The following is a 20,162-nucleotide window of genomic DNA, read 5'->3' as shown; positions in this document are numbered from 1 at the left end:
TTTTAGTTTATGTACAGTTTCAAGCAACTTCAACATATGTTAGTTTTTCAATATCTTACAAGGTACAGAAAAAATAGTTCAAAGTCTTCTTTAAATAAAGAGCATAAAATGTTTAAACATATATAAACAATCCGGTTTGATGTGTGAAAACTAAATTTCACAGCTTTTAAATTAGGATACAAAAGTTCATACAATTAGTTGATGTGTATGGATATGGGTTTTAATTTATATTACAAACTACTGAATTATATTCAATAGTGCTTACCTGGCCAAAGCAGGTAATTCTGTAAACAAAAAAACCAAAAATAATATCATGAAGTGCCTTACCAAATTCTATCTCCCAAACAAGCCACATGACTTTGATCACATCACCTATAAAAGTATGTTCTGTGTAATCAGTGCTTTGTATGAAACAAAGTCAACGTGTGGGCGTGTTCTTTTTGTGTTTTTTTTAAAAAAAAAATGTGTTCCAAGTAAAAACAAACTTATCCCAAAGCCTGTGTGCATTTAAAGAAACATTTATATAACAACTTTGTAAAAACCGATTAAAGTTTAAAAAAAAAATCTTCCAAAATCCATCCAATTGGAATTCAGTTCTCTTATATAAAGGAAAGATATTTTCATATTTAATAGTGTCCTTTCTTTACAGAAACAATTGCATTTTAAACACATATACATAAAGAATTAACTTTATAAGATACTGTACATTAAGTGGCCTGGTGGTTCACCAATGAATATCCAAGGGATGGTCATCAGCTGGATGCACCCACTCAAGTGAGGATCCAAGCAAAGTCTTAAGATCATTCGTAAACTCTACTAAGTCCAACAGTTCCTTGCTTTCTGGATTAAAAGCTCCAAGGTCCTCAGCGCAAGAGAACAACTGACTTAAAGAAACCTGTTTGTAAAACTCTGCCTCTGTGATTGTGACAACTTCCAGCTTAGGGAAGTTGCAACGGAATATGCGAGATGACATTTTCAGCCTCTTTACCACGTCCGAGAGCAGTAGCCAGTTCCGTGGTCTGTAGAACAAAGGAAAGGGAGGGTTCAAACAACTGCCATGAAGTTTCCATCATCCTGATTATGCAAGAAGTAGCTTTTCCTTATGTCTCACATCTCAGTCATTGTACCCATGCAAATAGTCCCACTGAAATCAATAGTACTACTGGTAGTACGTCCACATGGAAATAGCTACCCATATTATATCCAACCATGGCTTTGGGGGGCGGCAGTCTAGCCATATGATGAATTAACGGAGATCCAGGTCCTGTAAACACAGAGGTATATACCTTTACACATGTTAATAGTCACGCTGATGACTACTCGCATGTGTTAAGTCTTTACATGATTGAGCGTTCCTTTGTATTTAGCAGCTAGCAAATGGCTTATTAAATAATTAAAACCTGCAGCAACTTAGAATTTTAAAGCAGCCAATAGTGAAAAAATCAATTAGTTGGATTTTTCAGATTTTTTTTTTCAATTTGATCTCCACATATATCAGTTTTGATTGGTTTAAAATGCCTTATTATCTTTTAAGATACACAGCTGCTACAAACCAGAACAGTGCTTGTTTACTGAGCTAAGACATATTTAGGAGATACTACATAATTATAACCGTCAGGTCTGTGTGATCAACAGCATTACAGTATGTGTGTACAACCACAGTGTGCTATAAGTCGTTTCTCTATTTGTGTGAGCCACAGGTCAAATTTGTTTTGCATGAGAATGATGGAGCTGTAGTTATGCTGCCATTTTGTCATCCACGTGAAAACATCCATTTAGCAGTAGTGATATGCAAATTAAAAAGGGGAAATTTCACCAAGATAAATACAATTAACATTACTTTCTTAATCTGCTTGAAGTATACACATGCATTTGGGTCATTTTTTAGGTAGTGAACATAAGTTTGATGCGTCTTGTGTTCAATCATTAGTTCACTGTTTTTTGAGATGTACAAAAATAAATAGTAAACTACCTTTTATGTTAACTGCAATTTATAAAGCACCTTATACTTTTTATTTTCTAAAAAGACAGTATAAGAATACTGACTGAAATTCCTTTTGCTGTTTGGAATTCCACACTCCTACTGACAAATCCTGCTGACCCCTCTTACCTCCCACAGCATAACATTTTTATTTAAAAACTATGCTACACAATTCTTTAAATTCTAAATGGTGGTACTCTAATACCAGCAATAGCTCCAGATTATGGATGTACTGCCACATCCAACAGATTATTTCAGCTATTTTTTCAATGAAGTTCTATCTGTTCTTACCCCTGAGAAAGAGACACTTGAATGTTGTAACATGGCAAGAGAGGCCCATCTGAAAATTCAAATTCAAAAACATCGCTAAAGCCATCTTCATCATCATCACTTGCACCTGGGGGGTTTGCCAAGATGTCAAATCCAGATTCATCTTTTGGATCTAGTTTTTTAAAACAAAGCAAAAAATACCAATCAGCATTACAAGAATAGTAAAGCAAAACCTGCAATATATCCATTAAATCTAAGCAGTAAATAAAATTAGATGCTTCCCTTCTAACTTCCTCTACCACAAAACCAAACAAAATCCCAGACATGCTATATAATGTTTTGAAGCTCCTTCACATACAAAAAATAAAGGATAACATTTGCTCACCACACACAGAGCTGCCATGGAAATCCCAGTACAAACCAGGGTCATCAACACTTCGACCTTGCAGGTCAGTTAAATACTCTAGAGAGGAAAAACAACAACAAAAAACATACAGATCAGAAAAACAAAAAGCTGGCAAGTTTAGCAGACAGTGTGTCATAGGGTCTCAATATGCATACTTCAGACCTCCCTTCAAATAATCCACAAAACAGTCTTCACATACATAATACGAAGAACAGCATGTACATACCAGTCCTGTGAATATTCCTGGAATATACTTTCCCCATAGGCCCCTTTCCTACCCCTGACTCCACCCATAAAAAGTTGTATTCTTACACAAATCGCTGTGACAGACCATAGCCCAGGGAGTCCTGAGCTTTGACTTGTAGTAACTTATTAGTACTTTTCTCCCTACACAATTCCTGGAGATAAGGAATTTGGAACATAAAATGTAGACATGAAAAGACTAGAAAAGGGGGTATTACAGTAAGATCCCATCACTTCTAAGCTGTTTTTAACTAGTGTATAGCCTTAGCATGTGGGATTTGCCAGTGAATTACACTGCAACATGTTGAAATTCATTTGAGAGCTTCAGCCTGTTGGACTTCAGGACAGTGCAGACATCTCCCTGCTCTCTAAAAGGAATCCTTTAGATTTGATACACAAGTAGCTGAAATTTAGTGATTATAAATAATAAAAAGGTCCCATAAATGACAAAAGATTTCAACCATATTTACCCCAAAATTAATAGGGAAAATAAGAACCTATTAAAATGTTTCCATACATTTTAGTGCATTTATATATTGAATAGCTTGATTTCATAGGTTTGTAAACAAAAAATAGTAGGTTGAACTTTTTAAAAGGTGAAAGCAGAGGGGGGAATAAATCACTAAAACTTAAAAACTAAGACATATGAATAGATGTAATTAATTATCCGTAACACACAGCGATTATATTTGGCAATTTTCTTATTTTAGTTTAAACAGATTTTTGTGTACTCATAGTAACTACTCTGATCAGGGTCCAAACAGCTGGTCTCTCAATAATAAAATCTGATGACAACACATTACACACCATACTAGAAACTTCAGATAGCATACAAGTCAGTGTCCACAGCCTTGCTCCCAATTTTTACTTCTCACTTGTTTTTGGCACACAAAATATTGAGTCACTTAAGTGTATTATAGTAACTATTTACAATGAACAATCAAACTTTGGTTGGTTGGGGCTTCAGAGGCAGGAAATGCCTCAGTGAAATCATGGTACCAGGACAAAAACAAACAAAAAACACAGGGAAACATACCTGTCAGAAATGTTTCCATTAGCTCACTGTGTGTCATTTTCACAATGGTTCTACCTGAGTATGTAGCAAGCGTTGGATCAGCGCCATAAGAAAGTAGCAAGCGGACAATTTCTAAATGATCATTTTCCACTGCATCATGGACAGGCCTAGAAAAAACAGATTTCTTAGACTTAAACTTTTAAAACATGCTAGTGTTAAACCAGTGTAAATTTGAAATCAGTGCAGAGTCACTGTTGTCGCCTTATTTATAAATTGTACCTCTGCCAGGCAAGCACAACTAAGTAAAACAAAAAACAAAGTCATCACAGAATTATCAACAGGGCCATTAGTCCATGAGTTGCTTATTTTACTTGGTTATCGGTTCTCGTTTCTTTACACTTTGCCTGTCTTTGCAGAGTCATAGCCATTTGAGGGAGCCTGTACACTACCTAGTGCACCTATTCCAGATGCTCCAACAAAAGTTACACTGATGTTACTAAACACACTGAGGTTGGCAGAATATGTGTTATCACTATAAAGTACTTCACTTTAGGCAAACCACTACAACATTCCAACTGTCAGCCAATGTAACTTAACCAGACCAGCTGGGGAGGACAGACTCATTGAACTGTTGTCTGGGTAGATGGATAAATTAAAGTTACCTAACAGTTCTAAATTATGTATGCAGGAGTCATTTGTGAAAACTTGCCATGAATTAATCTGCAGCAATATCTATATATTTAAGTAGTAATTAATATATTCATGGAACAATTCAGATACTCCACTTGTAGAATGGGGTCAGTCCAAAAATCAAAGCATATGACTGTTTTGATGTTATTCTCTATGATCTCTTAGATGGCAACATTACACATTTTATGGACATCATCAATGTATAAAAACAGATGCATATTTTGAGACTTTGGAAATCATATATAGTAATGAATATGCATGCATGTAAGTCCAAGTTAAGTTTCTATAAAATTGTAGGAAATTTCTGTCTTTAAAACACTGAGCGCACACAACCGGAGTTATCTGCAACAGAACATGTAGCCTCTAATGGAAACAGGTCTTAAAACAAAAAAACTCAAAAGGAGGTGAGCAGGAGAGTGGCTGCAGAGAGGATATTAAATTCAGTGGCCTCTAATTACAACAATTAAATTCATTTTCTCCAAAAGATAATACTCCTTTGTACTCCCCTATGTTCAGCATCCTAGGCATCTACACAGTTGCTACCAAAGAAGACACACCAGACACTAAAACTTTCAGACTCAACTATTTCAGAAGAGACATAAAGACATATAGTGACATAGGACTTTCCTGCAAAATCCTTAAAATATTAAATCATTCAAAAAATAGACACCTGGAACTTAGCAAACAATCGTCACCCTACGCCCCGCATCCCAACTTGTCCCACCAACAACCCAGGAAGAGTTTCACCCCCACACAGGCCATCAACAAAAGGACTGTGCGCACCTGCATCTTCCAAACAAGATGGCTTCCATCCTGACCAAACAGAGCTAATTACGGTGCAATTTCTGACGAACTTAACGTGAGGTCACGGGTATGAAAGCAGGCAGGATCACAGGTATGGGAGCAGCTTGGAATGGAAGATGTAGTGATCCTCTTCCAGAAGAGTCATGGCTTGTCTAGTGGATGAGGGGGACTTGGGTGTCATGCTTACAGAATAATTTGTTTGAGCACAACTGGGTGCAGACAGACACGCAGCTCCCAGCAGGAACTCAGAAGGATTTCTGCAAAGCAGTCTGAGTTACAATGTTAGGCAGGGCCAAACAGAAGTTCACTGTTGGTCCCAGGGGGGGAGAGGAATCCAGCTGCGGGCTGGGAGCCTGCAGCCATGTTCCCATAGCAATGGCCATGGCTCTCTGCCAGTGCTCCGTTTTCAGAATCAGAGGAGGGAAACAGCAGAAGGACCTTGTTCTTGGGGCTCCCCAGCTGGTGCTGAAGGGTAGAGTCTGGTTGGGGGGGGGGTTTCCAATATCCAACCCACCCTCCAGGGAGGCTGAAACAACCCCTCCCCCATCTGAACTCCCTCTGCTCCCTTTCCCCCCTCCTATTCTGATAACAGGACAGACCTGGAGCTCCCCAGACACACGTTACAAAAGACGCTACATTTTTAAATGTCTTCATTTGATACTTCATGCAATGAAGGGTCAGATTTTCACCCAATCGGCCATTTTTAAGCTGTTTGCAGCCATGTACTTGTGTTTGGTCACAGCTGTAAATTGCTTTCTGTGACCAGATCAGGAAAAAATTGTCACTTCTGTCTGCAATTGGATTCACTTTCATGCTGTCTTACAGCCCTCTTCACCAAAGCATCTGTATGCCTTCTAATAGCATATTAAACAATGTGACTGTCACACACAAGGCGCCTGTTCTCTTTCTGTGCTGGAAGCATGGCACATCAATTGTTTTATGTTTTATATACACCATGCTACATGCTTATATTAGAGATGCAGGACCAAAGGAAGTACATCTTAAACTAGCAATAAAAACTGGCAAAGTCTCTGTTAATTCTCAGTCCCTGGGGAGTTGCTCATCCCACTGTCTCTAACCTGCTCATAAGAAAGCTCTGGTTCTTGCACAGGCCAGATCTCCCTTGGTACTGACACCTAAGACTGTACTAAGGGAACAAGCCACAATTTTCATTCCCAGCCTTTATGTTCTCTCTAAGTTATCCTGACATCTTTTAGATATTGAATGCCTAGAAAATAAGGACTGTGGCCTTCCAACCAGACTTGGTATTCTAAGGAAAGCCAGTGTCAAACCCTATATGTGTAGATTTTTAAGACTGGAAGGGATCGTGGATGATCGTGTCTAACCCTCTGCATACAGCAGGCCAGAGAATGCCAGCTGCTAATTTCTGCATCAAACCCACAATGTAGAGAACACAGAAGTAGTTCAATGTGCTTGGGGAAAGAGTACTGAGGAGACATGCTGCTACTGCTACTTTTATCTTTTATTCTCTCTGTATCTATCTAATGTCTCTTGTCTCAGACAGTCAGCCTTCTTGTGCAGAGACTGTTCTTTGATTTGTACAGGGTGGGTAAAGGGGGAACTGTCCTGGCTCTGGTAACTATATATTCTGTGGGGTAGTAAGAAACATGTAATAAAATGTGGTGCTGCTAGGGAAGTGACAAGGAAATGCTTGTGATTCTTGCTGTCACCAGGTAACTGAAGTGAAGACTGGTGGCACGTGTGCAAGTGCGGTGGATGCTATGCTACGATAGGAAAGGGGGACAGTCTGTGACCCACAGTGAAAAGATGCAAATAAAGTGTGGAGCCTGCTGGGCAAAAAGCAGACCTTAGTTTCAGGTTGCGGGGGAAAGGTGGGGGGGACAGGACAGGACATTGGCAGCCAGCCAGACCTGAAGAAATTATATATAGATTTACTAACTCTTTTATTTAAGTCTTAAAACTTTGAATATTTGGATCTTCTATATTATTTTTAAAAAATCAGGATTTTCTAACTGTTTTCTTTAAAAAGAAACCCCCCCCCCACATTTACAGGCTTAACTGAGCTTTTAAAAGAAGTTGTTGGTCTGACAGGCTCCCTAAAGCCCATCTGCATTGGAAATATTGTCCAAAACCCACACACTGATGCCATCATATTGATTTACTGACCCCAGCACACACTTCTTAAAAGATAGGCTGGCCCCTTAGGAGGCCCAGGAAGGGGAAGCAGCATCAGATCTGCTGTACATGATTACTGGAGCCTACTCCCCTCCTCCCTGGGTTACCCAGTTTGCAAAGGTCTGGTATGGCAGATCTGGCCAAAGCCAAGAGGGATCAGAGTAACTGCTACATTTGTTTTGTTTTTTTTTCCTCTGGGAATGGGCTTGGTGGAAGTGACTGATATTTGCTGGGAGGCCAGGGTGGTTCCTGCCTCTCCTCAAGTGCACACCAGCTCAGGCTATGGCTCCCCAGGCAGAGCAGCTTCCTAGCTCAGCTCAGTTCAGCGCAGCAGCCGTGCCTCCCCCTCACACCCCTGGTTGCAGTGACCTGCAGGAACTGCTTCCCCTGCTCTAGTGTTGCAGGAAGCCTGCACAGGAAGCAGCTGCTTTTCAGGCCTCAGAGCCCTATCTTTTTTGTGCACATACACACACCCCCACCAGTGGCAAGGAGAACTGTTTGAGCTTCCTGACCCACCCTCAGACCCCATCAAAGAGCAGCTCCTCTATATTTGTCTTCTATAACTGCTTGCAATTGGTGGGAGAGGAGGCTTTCAAAAACATAACAGGAGTTCAAAACATGAAGGGGAAAGCTCAGCGCAAGGGAGGAAGCAAGAGAAGGAAAGAGCAAAAAAAAAAAAGGAAGAAAAAAAAGGAAATGGTGCCCAGAGATGAGGAAGAAAAAGCAGAGTTAAAAGGTGGGTGAGTAAACGTGGACAGAGAGAGCACCATAAGCGTATTTGCCGACAGAGCCCCTGCCAAGTGCAGCCTAAAAGCACAATCAAGTACTAACATTTTACTCAGGGTGACATGTAAAGAAGTCTTCACATTTCTGTCGATGTTCATCTCTCTGGAAATGGCAAAAAACCTCTACCAATAAATTACAACTTCCTCCAATAATCCATAACAAATCACACCAATTTGTAATTAATTAAAGAGAGAGAGAGAAAGAATCCTCTGGAATCCACTACAGGGCTTTATTCACTCAGCCAAATGATTTATTTTCTGGAAATTTCAGAAGCAGTGATTACCTATGCCCAATGCTGTAGGTAAAGCAGTATAACCTGCATTTAATAAGCCCTTAGAAAGACCTCTCTTTGTAAGCTTCAGAAGGGAGCTCTGAAGGAATACTATCCTATATGAAGGCAAGGATCCAGATTCTCTACCTTGTGCTAATTCAGGCTACTTCTTAAATTAGAAAAACTTGCAATTGAAGTTTCCCAATTCCCTCACAGGGTGCTGGCAATTACCAGGCCATTCAAGGTTTACTCTTCATCATTAAGACACCCCCAGAATTCCCTTGTTGCAAAGAAAGGCCTGCAAGTCTGCTGTTTGTTATTTATTGTACGATGCAATGACTTGATGCTAGACTTTCATTTCAGTGCATGCTGTTATTTAAGGCTGCTGCAGAGAACACAAGGTGCAAGCTGTTGGAGGATGGCTAAGCCAGTTAACACTCCTCTAATAAAATGAGCTGTTGCAGGATATCATCCTGCCAAGAAGAACAAAAGGCAGAAAGCCATTCTGGCAGGGCCCTCTTAGCAAGAGACCAGCTTAATTCAGCTGCCAAAAGAGCAAAATAACCTGGCTGGGGAAAGCCATTCTCTCTGGCTTAGTGCATTGACCAGTCTACCAGGCAATGCAGAGAGCTCATGGTTAACAGGTAAGGTGCAATAGTTAGAAAACAGCACCCACAGCCTATATTTACGTAGGCTTTATATATAGAACAGTCACGCTTCATTTGAAAAATGTCTATTTTTGTCATGAAGGGGAGGGGGGACACACTGGTGATTAAAACCAAAGAATCAGAAGGCATGGTCTAACAAGGCAATAATGGTGCTTGCTTAATATCAGATAGTTGATCACCTTAAGCTCTTTGTTGAGCAAAGACATTTATTGGGCTCTGCCAAAAAAAAGAAAATGTTTACCAGGGCTCATTTATGGGGAACTACAATTAAGACCTTAGTGACTGCAGCATATTTGAGATGAGACTTAGATCTCAAATCCTTCTCCAATAATCTTTTATTATTAGTTCAGCAATAGAACAGACGTGTATCTCCAGGGGCTGACAGCACAACCGCAATGGCTAGTATTCTGGAGAATACATGTTAAGTGTTGAAAAACAGATGGCAGTAACTAGGACAGATCTTAACAATGGTAGACTGCGACCATGCTGGAAGCCAAGATACATACTAGAGAAACACAAAGTGCATGCAGATATACCACTATGGCTTGGCCTCCTGGGAGTCACTTCTACAATCTTGAAATGGAACTCCAAAAGTATGTTGTTATTTCATTGCTGTTTGGCAACTTGAAAATTCTTTGGATATTGTGCTTGCTGAATGGCACAGAGGGCAGACTAGGCATATTCAGCTTAGGCAAAAGCAGAGTACTATGACATTTCAGATGTGAATGCCGTTCCTTGTTTAAATGGCTAGAAAGCTTGGGAATTCTAGTAAAGAAGTAAAAGAACTGAGGGAGACCAGGTGCATGCTTCTTACTTTTTTCCTCTTTAAAATCCGAAGGGACACAGACCATTATTAAGTCTTCACAGGAGAAACAGGATTTGTCTTACGAAAGTCCTAATTTTCTTTCGCTGGGACAGAAATCTTATGCAAACCAAAAAAGCAGGGGCTGCTCTACAAGGTCCTTTACTCTGTTCTTTATTCTTCAGACTCCTCCTGGGTAACAACAGTAGATTGTCTGTTTTGAGATGGGCCAGGTATGGAGAGGCTTTTCAAGAAGTTAAACCTGCTACCAGTAAGTGAAAGGAGTTCTGCCTGTAATACCTGTGATCATGTTGTTGAGATTTGGCGATGTATTTATTTCTAAGGTGTCTTCCCCCTCCCCCCCCTGCAAGCAACATATCAAAAAGACACAACTGAAGTCCTCAGTGTGCATGTAGCTAATTTCTTTCCTGGCATGGCAGAAATAATTGGCATTTGTGAACTGAAATAGAAGAAGGTGGCATCTGAATTTATACATGCTACTGAATATTTGGAAACTTTCTCAGATTAGTTTTCTGTAAGATTGTCCTGGCAAATGAAACAAACAATTTAGCATGCTTTTCATGATGGCCTATCTATTTCTACTTAGGAATGACACTGATTCAGAGAAAGAGGTACCAAAAAACAATTTTAGGTGCCTTGGAGGGATTTGGGTTGTTTTTGTTTGGATGGTTACCATTTTCTCCCTTTATCTGTCTTAGATAGCAGAGAAAGGGAAGGGATCTTTCTATTCAGCCCTGGTTTTAATGTTTTTTCCAGAAACCTCTCCTTTCTCTACTGATGTGCTGGTAATGGTGCTCATCATCATCATCTAAGGAACCATTTTCACCAGGGCTCTTGGTGCTTTGTTTTCCCAAGTTCTCCCCACCCAACTGTTTTTCAAGTTGATACACAAAGACTTTAGAAACAAAAGAAACAGATTTAGTTATGCTGCTTTTTAGGTATGGGTTATTTGGATGGTGATAACTTGAATACTTTATCACATTTTGCTAACTAACTGCAGGTGCCCCTTAGAATATAAAATGACCTGCCCTACTGCTCTTCAAAGCACTGAAGGGAAAAAAGCTCCCCAGGAAAAAAAAAGATGAAGCATTTAAGATTAGATAATGAACTTCTTGTACTTAACAATATGCACTAAATGCTAAAGAAATCATGCAGAACAACCTCCTCAACCCCCACAACACAGGAAAAAAAGTTCACCTCTACCCCAAAACAGGAACTAAAATATCTATGGTACTGATGAAGGTAAAAACTGCCGGTGTCAGCAGAGGAAGAAAAGCATATAAGCAGGCAGACTTTTTTACAAAACCATCTCAATTATTGAATGACAAAAAGAAAGTTGTAAAATAACCAAGAGCACCAACACACTGAATCACAACTAATGCACAAGGTACTTGCAAATGCAGTGCTTCCTGGCACCAACTCTAATAAAGCAAACAACATTTCGGCAAAAATAAAGGACCTAGAATGTATAAATAGGATCATAACCTACAGGTAGCATTTCTTTTGACTGCTCAATTAAAAACTTTATAAAGATCCAGAATTGAAAAAAGTGTATAATAATACACTTTTATTTTTCTAAAAACTATCATGGACACTAATAAAACAGAACGAATGAACTGCACACCAAACAAACTGCAATTAAAAAAATGTGCTTCCTCAGTCCATAAAAAAAAGTGTGGGGGGAATTACATGAGTGAGGAGTCTGTCATTTCCCTCTTCATACCTGGCATGACTAGCAATTAGAAACACGGCAAAGTGGAATTGTACCTTATAGACTAACTAATCAGATGTATAGTGTAAGCAGCCAGACTGCTTCCCCAGATACTAGATATGCTAACGAAACATGCAACAGCTATTTCAAAAGTATTCTAAATTTCTACTTGAAGTAAACTAGTCAACTCCAGAACTTACAAAACCAAAGAGCCAGACATCATCTAGGATACCAACATTTGGAAGACAAGTTGCTTTAACCATTCTTTTCTTTTTTCTTTTTTTTTGGGAAAGAAAGCGGACCTCGGACATGCATAACATTATCTGGTCATTTGTTATTCCGTTAGTCTGCTACAAAGTACTACCTATTTATCTTTGTAATCATAACGTTGCTAACCTGGTTCCATCCTGAGCGCTGCAGTTAACGTCAGCCCCGTACTCGAGGAGATGTCGCACGATGCTCAGCCAGCCTCTGGCGCAGGCCTCATGCAGGGCACAATAACCTGCATTGTCACGATGATTTACATCACAGACCTTGTTTTCCAAACAATAGAGTACCACTTCCTGGAAACAGAGAAAGGGAAAATAGATAGATCAAGTTATTTGTTGCTGTGGAGATGTGCATACCTTTTCTTTAACATGTTTAGGTTATGGTTGGGTTACCTCTCTTTGAATAGGCTGTCTCCTGTCTGGAAAGGAAAGGGAGATAGAGACAGTTGTATAGTTTTTAATTCCTCTTGAGGGAGAAGTGTAACTTTGAAAGCCAGCGACAGTAATTTTTTCACAAGCACAACAGCTTTGTAATAAGCAGAAGTGAGCTCTTTATGCACACAAAAGGGATTTGTCTGTACTGGCTAACGTCACAAAGCACAGAAAAGATGCCCACATTTTAAGAACTAAAATATGGCCTCTACAGTAAAAGCTCTGTTATCCAGGAATGGGGGATGCTGGATAACAAAATATGCCAGTTAATTGAGTGGCCCTGGCTGCCGCTTCTCCCGCTCCGCCCCTCCCGCTGCATCTCCGCCCCTCCTGCGGGACAGGGAGGTGGGCCCCGCACAGCCCCACGCAGCCTGTTATGCCCCTGGGCTGTGCTTTGCTTCAGGCTGTGGGCGCTCGGAGAAACTGGAAGTGCCACAGTGGGCACTTCCGGTTTCACTTTTCCTTAAAAGCTGGCATGCTGGTTAACAGAGCATGCCAGCTTGTAAAGTGCCGGTTACCAGAGAGTTTACTGTATTTATGTGTTTTAATCTGACTGCTAAATATACATAATTTGGCACAAAAATATTCCAAGTACACCGGTAATCAAGTGAGTTTGATGAAGAAAGGGGTTGCTTGTTTTTTTAGATGTGTTAAGCAGCGGTTCCCCAAGCTCTTAACAGATTGCGCACCACCAATTTAAAATGATACAACCTTAAGTACCACCAGCAATTTTTTGTCATATAAAGTAATTATAATAAATCTGTTAACGTGTACCACTGTCAGGATGTCCATGCACCACTGGTGGTACCTGTACCACAGATTGGAAACCGCTGGTGTAAGGGACAATGTTTGCCACTAGAAAACTAATCCTAGGAAAATTCTAGCTCCTTTAAAGTCAGTGAAGCCCAGTTTTCAACCACAGTGATTTCCTTCATTCAGAAGTAGACCCCGATGCTAGTTTTCTGTAACTAACCTATGCTGTGTGAAGTCATGTGTATTTAACACAATTCATCTTGCAGTCAAATGTACCATGGTTGACGGCCTAGGTCATCCTCAACTCTACGCTCTCATGCAACCTTGAAACAATGACTGCTCCATCACTCAACCAAAAATGTGGGATGGTACAAGTCTCATTCAGTTTGTGTTGGATGACGACACCCCCCCCCCATCTGTAAAATGATTCAAAACGTACTGAGGGGAACTGCAATCCATTTATGTGTATCCTTTACTTTTAAAGCATAAGCACTGGTTTTGTAAACTAATTGCATGTTTATCTGAAAGCAAGGTGGGGGGGGTTGTTTGCTTTCCCAAAAGAATAAAATATATGCTGGCTAAAATGCATTTTTTCTTTCAGTTTCAGAATCTACCGGAAAGCCCACAATAATCTGTGTTCTTGGTATATCTGACCCGAGAACTGGTATCTAGGATACAGCATGAAGCTGTTCTTTTAGCAGGCCCTCACTAACCAGAGTAAAGTGGATAGCAGCAAGTTAATGAGCTGTCTGTCCCAGCTAAGGAAAGAAACCCAGTCACATGACATTGGGATCAAGTGCATCAGCCACTTACTGCTGGTGCACAGATCAATTTACCCTAGATCCCAGCAGTCTGATGCCTTACCAATCAAAAGCTTTATTGCCCCTATTAATAATTCTGAAGGCTGAAATCAGTCTAGGAAGTCAGATCCTTGTTGGCACTGTCCCATGCCTACCCAAGAGATCTAAGTGCAATTAAAATTCTGGAAGCAAGAATTCCCTTTGAAACAGAAACATTCTAGTTGTAAGTTTTTTTAGGCAAAAGCTGATTTATTTTGGTGGGAAAATGTTCTTAAGCAGAAAGATGTATTTAAATGAATAACAGAAAGACAAAGAGAAGAAGCTATGTGAAACTCTTTTAGCAATTTTTCCCCTTTTAAAAAAGAAAAAATTCAGAAAAAGCCCACAATGGTATAATTTATTTTTCAAATCTAATAAGGCTCATAAGAGACATGCTGAAATACCAGGGGACACAGTCTGCCCTCAGGTCTGCATGTGCTGTTTTGAAGGTGGAATGAAGCATGCTGTCCTTAAAAGGTGGCAGCAATGAGCCCACCCACCAGACCTAACACAAAGGCCTCACTGGTAGCAAGCTAGATGACTCTCAAGAGAATGCTGTGGGTTAGCGTATCCAGCTGTCATTCTAAAACCTTTTAAAATCATTATGGATCTGAATTCAGTTTTCTTTTTTTTTAAAAAAAGGAAATAGCCGTTCTTTGATGGAACGCCCATTGACTGGACACAAAAAAGCTAATTCTGTTGGGCAATTCCATGTTAGAAATGTCACTAGCTACAAAATGTAACTATGAAGACCATAAAACTCTACATTGTTAATTAATTAAATGCCTCATTAACTTTTTTAACATGATTTATTCAATTCATAGAAAAATTAACTGTCATTGCTGAATGCAGGAACATGTGGCAGCATAAACACGTTTCATAAGTGTGTATCTCTTTAACCTTAGAGAGGTTGTGAAGCTTGCATGGGGCAATTTAGATCTAGTCAGGTGATCTATTTAAAGCAGCCATCTGAAAATTACTCTTAAATTAATCCAAAGAGTCAGCTAGCTTGCTGCCAGCAAGAGCTTTGCCATAGCTGTTTTTCTTGCTGCAGTTTCTTTAGCCAAGTAGTTAACCTTAAATGTTAAACAACAGTTTTAATCCCAATCTGACCTATACACAAAAAAGAAAAGATGCCCCTGATTTCAGTATATTTCAAATATACAAAATCAGGCACCCCGCCTAGGTCTCAATGCATGTAGGGTCATTGTGCTCCCTAACTCTAGATGCTGAAAACATTTGTTTCTCCTCCATCCAACCCTACAGGGAAACCTCTACCCAAGATAGAGCCCAGACCCTGATGATCTTTTCTAGTGAGCCACTCTTCACCTATGAAGTAACCCCCGCTCACAAACTTTAAGGGGGATCAGGGGAACTGATCAGCACAACTCCAGGGCAGCCTCAGCAAAAAGGAAGAGCTACACAGAGCTGGGGAGTTGCTGAGAAGCACAAGGCTCTGGATAGATGCCTTCAAAGCACCATGAGTATCTATGGATTATGCAGGTGAAATCTACTGCACGATCTACTGATAAAATGCTGTGGAAAATCTAGGTGGGAAGAAGGGGGAGCCATAGTCTGCCTTCAATAGCGAGTGTCCAAGGAACATGCATCTGTCCTCAAATCACTGGGTTTTTCTCTAATTTCGCTTCCTTTCTGGTTGTGATCTAATCCTAAAATCACTAAAAAGCGCTGAAAAGTTTGACAGTACAAAACACTTCCACTAAAAAGCACTAGGGAGAATATAAAATAGCATTTCATCCTGCATCAAACTTACACAAACTTAATTTCCTCCCCTCTCTCACCCCCCATGTCTTTAGGGTCCTTATAGGCAAAAAACAGTATTGCTAAAATTATACTTTACCAAACGTAAGCCATTTAAAGATTTGTTCTGAAAGGGGAAATTTCCTAGATCCAAAAGGGAGATTACATTGCACAGTGCTACTGTCCGCATTTGCCAAGGACCTGATTCAAAGTCTGCTGAAATGAAAGCAAGACTCGCATGAACTTTTCAATAGTTCATGAGTCAATGAGTCAACTGAGTCAGGCCCTCAAGACGCATCCTTGCTCCAACTTTTCTGCACGCTCACAGACCCAGAAACAAAAAGCTGAAATCTAGGCAAGCTTATTTGGTCATCGCCATTGAGAATATATTAGTCAAGAGTAATGCCAGAAAATATGTTCAAATACAGTCCGGGAAGTGAACTGGGGTGGAGGGGTGGAGGTGGGGAGTTTAGAAAAACTTTACAGCTACTGGTGCTGGTTTCTGCTCCTACATCTCTCCTGCCAAACAAAACCACTAGGGTTTTTAGGCCTCCATGCATATTCTTCACACTGTCTTCCCACAGCAGGGTCTGATGCTGGGACTATAAATCATCATTCAGAATGGGAAGGTGTGTGGGAAGACAACAGACAAAGCATATTACCTGCTAAGAAGTGCAGAGGGTAGAAACCATTTTATCAAAGGCTTGCATACAGGGCTACATATGCTGCCTTCGTTACATCAGTTTTGTACCCTCTTTAGCATTATTTATGACCCCCAAGGAACCTACCCTACTTTTCAACTTCACTTTGCAGTGCCGAATTGGCATGGGGACGAGTCATGATAACTGAGAATCACTACGCACAAGGGTAGCAAAAAGGAGATCTGACCATTTCTCCGGACGAACTTAAAATTTCCACTTCACCATGATTCTCTGCTGCTGTTTGGCTGTTTGTTACTAGATGCAGCATCAACAGGATGGTACTGTCTGGCTTATGCGATGCATCACTCAGCCACATGCCTGCTGAAGGCCTCCCAGCATGTGCATGCGCATATACTTATTTCAGCAGATGCAGCGCCAGAGGTTGGATTGCAAAGGGAGGACCTGGTCACAGGTGGAGATGGAGCTGAAGAGGGCTTCCCATGGTTTTGCTCTAGAGCTAGCCCTACAAAGAGAAACTGATGAAATACATTGGTGTCATCTGATGTCAGCTTATAGCAGTGGAAGCCAAGCTTTTTGGTAAGCATGCCACAAATTAAATCTGTACCCTCTGTAAGTGCCACTCTGATCCCCTTCCTCTGCCTAATCTGCTTCTCTGGGCTGGGAGCAGAAAGCAGTATGCTGCCCTGCTTTCTGTTTCATTCCCTGCGCTCCCTGCCTGATCTCCTACTCTGCCTTCTGCTTCCTGCTCTGTCCTCTCCTGTGCTGCCTGTCCCCTCCCTGATCTTGCACATGCTGCATGCAGAGGCTACCCCTGCCACTTGTGGTACTTGCACTGAGCGTTGCCCCCCTGCCCCGTTTTACAGAATGCTAATCTAAGCTCTTGGTCGATATGAATGTATCTCTTCAGTAATGAAAAGCAACTTGTTAAATGTCTTAGCTGATCTGCAGCTGCAGAACTGCATGCAATTCCATACACCCTGCCATAGTGGCTGATTTCAGCAAGGCTCAGAAAGTCACGCCACTGGCAGACATGGCAACAAGACAGAATTACAAGGCATGAGGGAGGGCCTAAAGCCAATGCATACCAGTGGCACAGCCAGTGTTTTCCCACTGTTGGGGAGGGCAGGGGGTAGCAGTGGTTTCGAAAAGGGGTATATCTTTGCATGTCCTCTAACATTTTGTTCCTGCTACTCATCACCTTTCCTGAGAGACAGAGAATCTACTTCCTGGAATGCAAGTGCTTTGCTTGTGAGAGGGGAAGCAGCCTGACAGCTTCTCTGAGTGATCAAACTAACAAGGTGTCACAAACTGAGCTCTCGTGGAGTGAGACTACCTCAGGTCTGTTCCTCAAAGGAAATCCCTAAGCTGTACCACAGCCGCTTACACCTGGGATTTTTCTTACCAAACTTTCTTCCCTTTCTCACAGTGCAAACACCAACTGCTTTGCACACTGAAAAAAGCTACATTCACTAGAGTTTTTAGAGTCGATTTGATCTAAGGGCGCTGCTCTGTTTAAAAATATATATACGTGTATAGAGAATTATATATAATCAGATCCCAAATCAAACCAAAAATGTCTGGAGACCAAAAGGAAGTTATTTATAAGCCCCAGGGTCTTCACTCCGATCCAGTCAAAATCCCAGGTAACTGGGTCAGGGAAACAAGAGCCTTTTTGAACTAAAAGACAGTTCAATGTTGCAGTTCATTTGTTTACTTTATGGCTGGAGAGGGTTTTAGGCCTTGACCCTATCAAGACTCAGGCATGCAAGTGAACTTCTCCCCTGCAAGTAATCCTGTTGGCTTCAGGAAGGACTACTTGGTGAAGAAAGTCAAGTCATGAATGTCACATGGCAGTATGAAAGAGGCTCCAGTGTGCACTTACTTTTGTACACATAGTCTTCTGTACATACAAAATGCAGTTTTTATTTCAGTTCTAATGGATGTTAAAAAGAAAAATAAATATATAGTTTACAAAGCTGCTACAGGAATCGTCACAATCAGTATCTCCTGGCAAAAAGTAAAAGCACCCAGAGTTAGGACTACTAGCTTTTGCCTAGGCCAAGTGATGCTTTTATCCAGCAGGCCAAATGGACAGTGCCTGATCCCTCTGCAGGTCAAATCCAACTGGTGTACCCAATATGGAGACCGGGGCAGGTGTGGTGGGCTGCCATCCAGATGCACGGAGGTGAGCAGTCTGATCCTGATCCAGACAGGTGGGAGAAGGAATCCACCCCCAGGGGTGGCATGACCTGGCCCCAACCCGGCTGGACAGAGGGAAGGGGATGGGGCCTAACCCCGCAGAAGGGGCATGGGTTGGCTCCAAACCAGTCACGCAGGGGGAGGGGGCATAGCCCAGCCCCAACCCAGCCACATGGAGGGAAGGGAGTTTGGGCTTGCCCTGATCTGGCCATGCAGGGGCGTTCATGGCCTGGCTCCAACCCGCCCCGTGGAGTTTGGGATTTTGGCAGCGGGGTGGGGTGGCAGTACTGCCATTGCTGCACTGCCACCAAATTTCCTGACTGGTGGGGAGCCCTATGGACTGGATTTCAAGGCTCTGCAGGCCACATTTGTTCTACAGGCCAGAGGTTGAGCACCTCTGGTCTAGACCAGCGTTTATCAACCTGTGGGTCATGACTCAAAAGTGGATCATAAGAATATATGAAAGGATCACAAACAAGATTTTAAAAACGGATTCTCCTTTCAAACAGAAAACCATGGGAAACTGGCTTTTCCCTTGCAGGATGGCAGAGTCCTAGCCTCCTGCCCCACACAGGGGGGGCTGGAGCCCGCAGGTTGGGAGTGAAGGGCACTGGGTCAGGACTGGCCATCAATATTTACCAATGGGTCCTGGTACAAAAAAAATGTTGAGAACCACTGATCTAGATTAATGGAAGTCTCTCCAGATTAACTTACAAAGGTGGAAAAGACCTCTACTGAAACAAATTCCCAGACTAAACCAAGTTTTTCAGGTGGCAGGCAGTCTTTGAAGCAGGACAGGCCTCTGCCAAGCACAACAGTTTCTCTCAAAGCTAAGGCAAACTTTATCATTCCACTCCGACAGCAAAATCAGTTGTCTCTCTCAACGACGGACCACTTCATTATGGTAATTCTCTGCAGAACTGAAGATTTAATTTGAGGAAAATGACTCCATGCTATCATATCCTCTTTCCCCCAACAAGAAAACATAAACATGTCTCAAAACAGCAGAGCTGAAGAATTCAGCCATTACATTTTTTTTTTAATAGAAACAGCACCTGAGTAGAGTGGGATTGTCTAACTGTGCTGAAAAGCTTCACACTCCAAAGACGGTTAGAATCCTTTCTGCAACCTATTCAAATACCCATAAGAACATACCTACCATTATGTTCGTTATCATATAAAAAATCCCAAAACTTCCTTTTCAAACTAACCATCCTTAGCATAAGCCACAAGTAAAAACAATACAACTCATTAAGCTCTCCATACATAGTATAGGAAATCAACATTTAACAGCTTATAACAACCTCCAGTAGTGGGTTTTCAAATCTCTACAAAATCTCACTATGAAAGAACAGGCCCTGAAAGGTGCTGGCTGCTTTCAATCCCTCTTAGCTATGACAGCAGTGGAGGGTATGCAGCACC

The 20,162-nt window shown here is 41.3% G+C and overlaps 1 protein-coding gene across 8 annotated transcripts in view; it reads right to left on the bottom strand.

Annotated features, from left to right (window-relative positions):
• Positions 1-458: 458 nt before the first annotated feature.
• BCOR (BCL6 corepressor) overlaps positions 459-20,162 on the bottom strand; it is an 82,996-nt gene continuing 63,292 nt past the window's right edge. For 7 of the 8 annotated variants that reach the window (XM_019529096.1, XM_019529095.1, XM_019529101.1 and 4 more), the window contains 5 exons: positions 12,222-12,388; positions 3,937-4,082; positions 2,637-2,714; positions 2,273-2,423; positions 459-1,019 (listed from right to left, as the gene is read on the bottom strand). In XM_019529096.1, the coding sequence (XP_019384641.1) occupies positions 725-1,019; positions 2,273-2,423; positions 2,637-2,714; positions 3,937-4,082; positions 12,222-12,388 (837 nt within the window). In that variant the 3' untranslated portion in view covers positions 459-724. The other variant, XM_019529102.1, reaches the window with a different exon arrangement.

The sequence above is a fragment of the Crocodylus porosus genome, unplaced genomic scaffold (assembly GCF_001723895.1).
Source record: "Crocodylus porosus isolate Cpor-Errol unplaced genomic scaffold, CroPor_comp1, whole genome shotgun sequence".
Lineage (NCBI taxonomy): Eukaryota > Metazoa > Chordata > Crocodylia > Crocodylidae > Crocodylus > Crocodylus porosus.
The sequence above is the reverse complement of the archived record's forward strand: the minus strand, read 5'-3'. Positions and strand labels throughout refer to the sequence as shown.